The 9,606-nt window shown below is 36.5% G+C and overlaps 1 protein-coding gene across 1 annotated transcript; it reads right to left on the minus strand.

Annotated features, from left to right (window-relative positions):
- Positions 1-79: 79 nt before the first annotated feature.
- Positions 80-7,459, minus strand: LOC132158891 (double-strand-break repair protein rad21 homolog A). Its single transcript, XM_059568505.1, has 14 exons — positions 7,303-7,459; positions 6,283-6,467; positions 6,069-6,198; positions 5,872-5,971; positions 5,644-5,750; positions 4,294-4,491; positions 4,093-4,215; positions 3,378-3,509; positions 2,985-3,208; positions 2,755-2,908; positions 1,732-1,877; positions 1,473-1,655; positions 867-947; positions 80-791 (listed from the first exon to the last, which is right to left on the minus strand). Exons 2-14 carry the CDS (start codon positions 6,424-6,426, stop codon positions 600-602), a joined length of 1,914 nt encoding a protein of 637 aa, XP_059424488.1. The 5' UTR covers positions 6,427-6,467; positions 7,303-7,459; the 3' UTR covers positions 80-599.
- Positions 7,460-9,606: the final 2,147 nt, after the last annotated feature.

Here is a 9,606-nt window from a genome sequence, read left to right on the forward strand (position 1 = left end):
AAAGGGCGAAGCATACTATAGATCCAATTCAGAAAAAAATACTTAAAAGCGATGTTAAATGAGAGGAACATAGGAAACATTTTTTCTAATCAATATCAAAATTTAATCACAAGTGCATAAAAATTCCAATTGTATGTAGGAGTTTAACAAACCTTTAATAATCATAATTGCCATTAAAAGAGAGATACAAAACACTGAACTATTGTGTCATTAAATCCACTTGGGTCTCCAAAAATAAACCGGTCTCTCAATCGTGACATTATTAAAAAGTTAAAATGTACACATAACTAACTCTACTACAAATGTAAAACTTAATGGGGTAAAGCTTATGAAGGAAAATAACAATAGAACAATAGAAGAAAAAAAAAAAAAAAAAGTAGTGAAACTGAAAAATCCCAATGGTTTTGACAATATGGAGTTCCAACATGTACTACTAAATAACACCTATGTAAGTAAAGTGTCTTCATGATCTATAGGATTTGACTCAAAACCTTTAAAATTGGCCCCAAAGGACAAAAACTGGTACAAAAAGCAACAGTAGCAAAACAAAACTGTTAAATACAACTACTAAAAACAAAAAAGAAATGGAGAGTATGCATCTATACAATATGGAACCGTGGTCCTTGCGTGGCGATGATGTCGCTGTACGGCTCGGTCTGCGTCAGCTCGATGGCCTGCTGTTTCTTCAGCACCAGGAAGCTGTAAAACTTGGCCGCAGCCTGTTTCTTGTTGTTGTTTCTGCACAGCTCGAGCAGGCTGATGGACTGGGCTCCGGTTTTAGCCATAACGCGCTGTCAAAACACAGAAAAAGGTGAGGAAACCCGTTTCAAACGTCTTTATGGTGAACATTTGGTCCAAATACAAACCTGAAGACCGTGAAGCATCTGCTGAGTTCTCTTGTTCCACCGTCGCTCCTCTTGGTCCTGGTCTCCTTGTCCTTCCTCGCCCTGTTTATTAAAACACAGCGAATAATTATCAGTAACATATGGAAGCTTGATTACCCAATGGGATTATTAAAAAAATGTAAAAGAATTTTGACTTCACATTCACAATTCTAAATAAAGATACTCAATTCTACTTTTCCTAGCATTTTATCTCCCTCAGAATTGCGAAATAAACTCAGAATTGTGAAACGTGAAGTCAGAATTATGTTTTGTTTTGTTGAAAGACAACTTTTGGAATTTGGAAATTTTTCTCAACTTCGACAAACTCGCAATTCTAAGAAAAATATCAAATTGTGAGTTCATAGTTTCATATTTATGTAGTAAATATTTATTTGCAATTGAGTTAGTCACTCAAGTTTCTGACATTCTCTGAAAAAAAGATTTCTAACAAAAAAAGGGTATTTTTTCTCTCACAATCCAGACTTTTTTTTTCTTGGAATTTCTTGGAATTGTGGGAATGGTCTTCCATAGTAATGGCAAAGTCAAAATGGGAGATTTTCTTCCACCTGTAAATCACAAACATCTCACCTCTTCATCGCTGTCTTCCTTGTCTTTCTCTTTGTTCTTGTCATCTAACAGATCCAGCTCTGGTACCAGTCTTGAGAGGTCGGTGCTGTCCTCAGGAGGAAGATCCACCTGGGGCATGTCGAGCTGTTGGGAAAGGACTGACTGATCCACAGGCTGAAGCGTCTGATCCAACACTCCCATTTGCTGGAATAACAATTGTACACTGTTAGGCTTTGTTCCAAAACCTTTATTAGGCAGCATGATTATCTGGTTGACTTACAGGCAAAGCAGCCTCTTTCTCGAGTGTCTTGCGCTTGACTTCACGCTGGCGAGAGGGAGGTGGCATCATGGATTCATCCAGAGCGGTTCTGCTGCCCTCCATAGAAGAAGCCTGCAGCAGACTGGGCTCCTCCATGATGGTCTGATCTGTAGGGCACAAGTAAGAGACTTTCACCTGAGGCTTCAAATGACTGACACAACTGTGTTAAACCAGTGTTTTTGATCTTTTAGCCATGGACCCCCAATTATGATCTTCCCCATTTAAGAGATCCCCAATCTAAAACTTAAAAGGCAACTATATTTTTACATTTATAAAGACTGGGGTTATTCTCATTAACTATAACCATGAAAAACACTTAAGTTTTCGTTACTTAAAATACAATTTTACATTACCTGTAGATGAATTTTTTTTGTAGCTAGTTATTTTTGTTTCACTTAAGTTGAAATACTAAAACATTAATAAATTCTATATGGACAATTAAAATAATACAATTCAAAATGTATAAAAATGACAAATATATATATATATAAATAAAAAATACTGAAACAACCAAGAACCAATTTATATTGCAGAAAATAAATTTTATGTTTTTTTACTCCACATATTACTGTACTATCAGATGCATTTGAGATTTTATTTTATTTACATATTTCAATTCATTGTTATTATTATTATTTTATAATTTTCTCATCTTTATTTTTACAGTTTGAAAACACTTCCACACTTTGGAATTTATTTTGTATTGTACTATGTTTTCTATTGACTATAGTGCTGTACTATTAGATCTATTTATTCAAATACATTTGAAGTATTTATTTAAATATTTATTTTATTCAGTTTTACTTATTTTCTTTATTTGTTTCAACATTTTTACACTTTTTTTTTTTTTTTTACACCAACTTCTCTGGAGAGCCCCCCCCCATTACTCACTTGTGGTCCCTGTGGACACCAGTTTGAAAACTTGTGTGTTAAGCTGCAGTAGTAGTGCTTCTGTAGCTACTCAACAGTAAGTCAAGAGCTTACCAATCACTTCACTCCTGTGACCCAGCACCTCCTCTCTGGGCACTTCTGGGTTCTCCAGCTCCTTCAGGAAGTCCTCCAGGCTGTCAGCCTCTCCTCCCTTCCTCCTCTTCCTCAGCTCATCAGGCACCACTGGAGTCAGGCAGCGAGTAAACATCTACAACACACACATTTCCCGTTATTTCAGCCCTGAGCTTAAACAGTGATGTCAGTGACGTAAGATCAAGCATCACCTTCAGCAGTCGGCCGTTCCAGAGAGGCTGAGCAGGCAATGAGAACAGCTTCTCCACACCTCCAGTCTCCTTCCACATCATCAGCTTCTTAGTAGGAGGAGCCAAATCCAGCGTGGTGACGATATCGGAGTAGTCGCTCAACTGAGCGCGGATAGTCTTACTGTCCAACTCCTTCAGACTGTCGACAATGAGCTTCCTCTTTCTCTTAGCCTTGGTTTCTTTCACTGAGGACACACCACAAGTGTTTAACTAATCTATATTTAAGACATAATATTCTTAAAATAGTTCACCGAAACAAGCTACGAGACTGACATGCATCCTATCAATCAATTCAATGTAAATATATTGTTCATTTTTTCATTTTAATCATTCATTTATTGTTTACAGTTTTACCAGTAATGTCAATAGGCTCAAGAGCGAAGGCTTCATCTTCATTGGGCACCAGAGTGGTCTGTTCTGTCTGGTCTGTGGTGTTGGGAAGAGGCTCCACTGGTCCAGAGTCTGGACTGTCAGGACCGGCAGCGGCTGAAATGATGCAGACATGTTAGTTGACACTAATTCTGTTCAGATTTGTTTAAAAATGCAATTCATATAGGCTTATTTCTAGCTCAAAAGTTCATCAGAAAATGTTATTACAGAAAAGAACCTTACTTTATATCCTCATGATTGTGCATCAGGGTTTTTAATTATAAAATAGATTCAATAGTAAAACACCAAAAAAGAAATTGTTTGATAGTTATAGCAGTACATAATGAATAATTACATGCAACTAACCCTAAACCAAACACTAATCCTATACCAAGTTTAACCAAATAGTTTACTACCTAGAAAAATGTTTTTGAAATTTTAGGATTATGTCATGTATTGAAGATGTCATGAAATATTTAATGTTTTATTTGGTTAAACCGCTTCACACAAGTCAATATCAAATGTTTTCAAAAAATTCGAATTTTTTATTTAGGAAATAACATGAATACAAGTTATTTTAGTTTTTTACATTTCTGTAAAAACTTGACATGGCAGGGAAAATTTCAGTAATAAAAATGTTTAATTTATTTTCCACATTTCCAGTTAAAGTAACAACTTAGAATTTGTTGGATTTACTTACGTGAAAAAGCATCAAAGTCGTCGTCATCATCGCCACGGTCTTGAGGCATCATCACACTGTCAGTGATAGCTGGAGGATCATCAAATATACCACCACCATCCTCATTGCTCAGAATCTTATCCACTAAAAGTGAGCAGACACCAGGTTTATCATCACATCATCATATGAACAATATACAGGTCAAATCAAATCGGAACTCACTCAGAATTCCACCATCAGTGTTTTCCAGGTTGTTATCCCCAAAGTCGTCATAGTCAAGGTTGGTGGATTTGTCAGGGAGGTGAGCAGGACCAGGCTCAGCTTCCAGAAGCAGGGTGGCGGCAGAGGATCCATGGATGATGTCCACCTCAAAAGCATTCTCCTCCCTCATCATCTCACGATCATCCATGCCGAAGTCACCTGATATGACATTACCAGAATTAAGTAACATGTGAGTAACTTATTAAAGTGGCAGGACTTATCCATGTTTCACATGGGAACATAACCAATCTGTGGGAGCCAGAATTATTGCTGGATGGTAAGGGGTCAAATTACAGCAGTGTATTGGCAAGAATCTGGCGATACGGTACGTTATACTTTTAGTGCAGTACGAGTCTAGGAGGAAAAAATTAAAGTGCTTGCAGGATCCTTTAGTTAAATGTATACTATACATTTTATACAAAGACCATATATATTTTTAGACCCTGCTTTAAAGGTTCACATTTTAGGTTTACAATTGTGACATACAAAAAACCTCATTATATGAATAATCACGTCAACAAATTCCAAGGTTGCCCAGTTGCCAGATCTTGTATGAAACGCATCCTTCTCACACAATCGACACATACAAATTTCAACCTAGTTGTCCCCTCAACTTGGCAACCTACAACAGTGAGGAGTATAACGGGAAGGAAAGGATCACTGGTAGAAATGGGATGGAAGGAGAAGACTCAGGCAGTGCTCCAGTGAAAAAAACAAATATACATACAAATTGAGATATCGCTTAGACTTCAAAAGGCTATGGTTTAATTGATTAAATATGAGCACTGCAAGTTGCAAAATCAGGTGCTGCTTTGTTTCCTGCAGTTACCAGGGAAATGGGTATATTGCTGGCGAAAAGCAAAAGAATGACTATGCGCACTTCTCACATATTTTGGGACTTAAATGTTGACAGTTACGCATTTCCCCTTTGATTTCACAGGTTTTTCAATTTGTATTTATGTTCCTCGTGAAATCACAGAAAATCCACCTCAAAATCCACCAACATGTTTGTTTTTTCACTTGAAAATGATGCTTGATATATTTCTTGCATATTTCTCTACCAACTCAAACAAAGCAACATTTTCACTGAAAAAAGCAATGTTTTGGATAGGGGACCCACATTCTGGCCGAAAGCAATGGTTTGAATTTAAAAAACTTTATTGTGATAAGATTTTAATAGAACTATGAATAGTTGTCATCATTTTAATATAATTTATAGTTCAACAGAATCACTCAAAAAATCATCCAACAAAAGAACATTTCAGACCTTTTGGGAAACACTGATAAAAATAAAAAGTGTTTTTTTTTTACCAAAGTCATTGTCGGCCATCAGGCTGATGTTCCCTACTTCCTCCCTCATGGTGATCTCTTCAACACGACTCTGGTTCAGGGTGAACTGCTGTGCTACATCTATATCACTGAAATAGAGGATTTATAAATCATAAATTCTAAATAAACTCACTGTATATCCTATATAGTCTTTGTCTTAATGTACATCAAACATATTGTTTAAGATAAAAGCCAACAAGTGTTTCTTACTCCAAATCAGGAAGGGGCTGGTCAAAATCGTGGAACTCCTCTGGTAAGGTGATGGCGTTGTATGCAGCCTCGCGGTTGTCTTCTGGCAGATCAACGACACCTAAAATACACAATGCATTCTAGTAAATACAGACAGTCAAACCCAGGTGACTTTGAAATCTTTAGATTTCACTAAAATGTATGTTTAGATTCACTACCTGGACGAAAAGCCATTTTGATCTTGATAAATGCTTCATTACAATCAGCCAGAAGATATTTGGCTTTTCTGTGGTAGATCCTCACCACACCCAAGAGAAGATGGCCAGATGTACGCAGAGCCATTTTCACCTGTTTTAACATTAACAAAACAGAATTAACATCTTCATGAACATACCATTCAACAGTAAAGATGAAGCAGCGTTGCAGGCTCACCTTTGGTGAAATAATGCTTTCCACGCTGCTCTCAAGGTTGCATTCAAAGACGTGTGCTTTGGTCAGCTTTTTGTCCCAATGGGCCGCCAGCCAGATCTTGGCCAGCGGCCCACGTTTACTGAGGACGAAGTGGGCGTAAAACATTGCCCTGGTGTCTGGTCAAAGCTCTGAGATCTCTGCTACACCTGGTAGGAGACAAAAGAGTATTCATTCAAAACTTTAGCGTATAGTGATGTCTCAAACTATGCACTGGAACATGCCTACATAGGAAGCATTTTAAGCATCACAGGCAACTCGCTAGGTTTTGAGATACAGAATAGGTTAAACGATAAACATAGAATGCATAATTTCTAATGCAAATTAATCAATAGCCAGCCAATGAATTGCACAAACAGGCAAAAATCTAATCTTACACAAGACACCAAAAATACAGGTTAAGATCTGCATAAAAATAGTACGCTTAATCTGAGTCAATAGTCAGATATATTACATTAACAGCATTTATAAGCATTGCCCGCCTTTACACAAACATTAAAAGCGAGGAAAACACAATTGCACACCACAAAACGCCGTATTATCAAATTAAACTTATGCATTTAGCATTCCAATGCAAAACTTTAAAAAGTTGAATACACGCAAAATACAGAAAAATGCATTTAATAAACATGCAAAACAGTTTAGTTAATTTCCCACAAGCGCTTGGCTAAATTGCAGATTAGCAGGTTGCGCTAACGTTAACGTACTTAAACCCGAAATCTATCACTTCTAAGCCATACATCACAGAGTGTATTTTTCTCGTTCACAAATAACGAATAAAAGTTAGAAACCTATAATACTTATTATTTTTATAATTCCTGTAAAGCCAAATGATTTTAAAGCTATCGTTAGCAATTAGCATTAGCCAACTGTTGATGAGCAACAGCATGTACGGAACGCAAGCGTCAAATTTCACCCTCCCGCTAATATATTCTGTTTCACGAGCTCATTTATCTGCAACAACACACATTTTACAGAACGTACCATTCAAAATATGTTATCCGTGTTGATTACGGATGGTTTATTCTCTCCCCTTCTGCGAGAGAAGTTAGCAACCGTTTCCTCTCATTGAATCCGACAAAGATGGCGCGCGCTCTCGGCGGGATGTTTACAGTCAAAATTTGGCGGTGGGCGGTGCTTAGTTGGTGATTGACAGGAAGCGGCCGCATGGGGAGGCAGGCGGTTGGAGGGGCTTATCTGGTGATTGACAGGACGTGGCTGTAGTGGAGTCCAATGAAAGCGCGCTGTGCGGTTGGCAGAGGGCGGTGTTGTGTTACTAAACGAATTTGAGGTTTAAAGCGGAGTCGTCACAACAATGAGCGAGTGAATATACAGTAAATATATGTATAAATAGTCTGTTTTGTGTGATAGACGTGCTCATAAAAGGTATACCTGTGAATGCACTTTAGTCAAACGCTTTGGATAAAAATCTTCTTCCAACTGCGTAAAATTACATACCGAATATTGATAAAAAATATATATATATTTAACCGATAAAATTTGAAATATTCTGCAACAAAAAATAACCCTATCGCTTTTCCATCTACATAAATAAGCAAAAGGAGATGAAAAATATACATCATTACTCTATTCTCAAGATGAACGTATAAACATGACCCTCAGATATTTAAACTGATCAATGTGCAGTCAGGAATAATTGATTTCACTACTTGCATGTAGTTTGCTGCAGGCCTTGATTGGCTTCAGGCACGTGCACACATAGACATGAAAGGGGGCTTGAGCACCTGCCCTTTTTATTCCTGGAGAGAAAGTGCCCTTTTTTCTGGGATGCTTTTTTTATTTTTGAAAAATAATATATATTTCTGTTTGCACACAGCTTCCCTGTCAAACAAATATATTTATTGAAATATAGTATCTAAATATCAGGTCAGGAGTTCTGAAGCGCTCCCTCTCCCCCGATTGTATTGCTTCCGCTAAAGAAAATAGTCCGCTCCGTCTATACGGTTAGAATCCTGTGAGTCCATAGCAACGCTCTGTTTTTCATGGCAACGGTTGGTTATAACAGACCGCATTCTACATTGGAATTCAACCAAGCCATGTAATAAAATAAGTTAATAAAATAAGCATATATCACCACCAGGTGATATGCTTTAGTTATTTTGTTTATCCTATTTACCTGCATTTCCCTGTCAATTAGATGCAAATGTGCGCATTTTAACTAGTTGACGCCTAATTTGCATACAGAACGTCCCCAGTTATTGACTTACATCATGAGTCTTTCCCCCTGAAATTTAGAAATCTAAATTGGTGAATTTAGAAGAAATCTACAGATGCAAACAGATGGAGGATACACTCTAAAAAATGTAGTAAATCTGAGTAACTGCATCTGGTACATTAATAAATAAAACTGAGTTTAATTTTATAGTGTTATGTATTCTGATAACACCAAAATAATTTAAACGATGTAGTGCCTTGTGCAAAAATAAACAAATTATTAGTAAAACACACCCCTCTGTTTGATGCAATTATTTAGGTTATTCTAAATATGAAGAGTTCAGATGAAAAATCCTCTAAGTGCCATCTGAAATTTCCTTCAATAATGATCATTTTTATCAAGCTTGTATGTTTATGTTCACTTATTTCACATTACTGGCAATAAAAATTACCTATTAATTGTCATTTAAGTTAAATTACTGAACTTAAATACGAGCTTGAAAAAAAAAGTTCATAAGAAAATTTCAGATGGCACTTAGAGGCTTTTGCATCTTAACTCTTCATATATACTTGAAACTAGTAGCATAGAAAATGTTTTCAAAACATGCACATTGTGGAATGGTTTCCTTTGCTGCTCTATAAACCTAGTGAATACTAAGGAGACCATGGTTTCTGTGAACTGATTATTTTGTAGACATCTTTTGAAAATGAAACAATTGTGTGAGTTTGAGGAAGATAAAATTAATTAACTTTTTAAATTTTTTTTTTTAAAAGGAAGTCAGAGTTGCGTTAATATATATATATATATATATATATATATATATATATATATATATATATATATATATATATATATATATATACTTTTTTGTAAAAAAAAAAAAAAAAAAAAAAACTAATTATGAGAAGTGCCCTTTATTTCACTTGAGCCCCTGCCCCTCAAAATGCACGTCCCTGATTGGCTTGTATTAAGAAGGAGTTGACTTAGTTACCAAAGGCTAGTCATCAAAGGCCTGAGTCTCTTTCATGGTGCTAAGTTGATTTAAACTGGGTGAGGTGATTAAGGGGCGTTCGCTGCACAGACCGAAAGCTAATTCTCTGCCATTGATCTAC

This window comes from Carassius carassius, chromosome 15 (genome assembly GCF_963082965.1).
Source record: "Carassius carassius chromosome 15, fCarCar2.1, whole genome shotgun sequence".
Classification (NCBI taxonomy): Eukaryota; Metazoa; Chordata; class Actinopteri; order Cypriniformes; family Cyprinidae; genus Carassius; species Carassius carassius.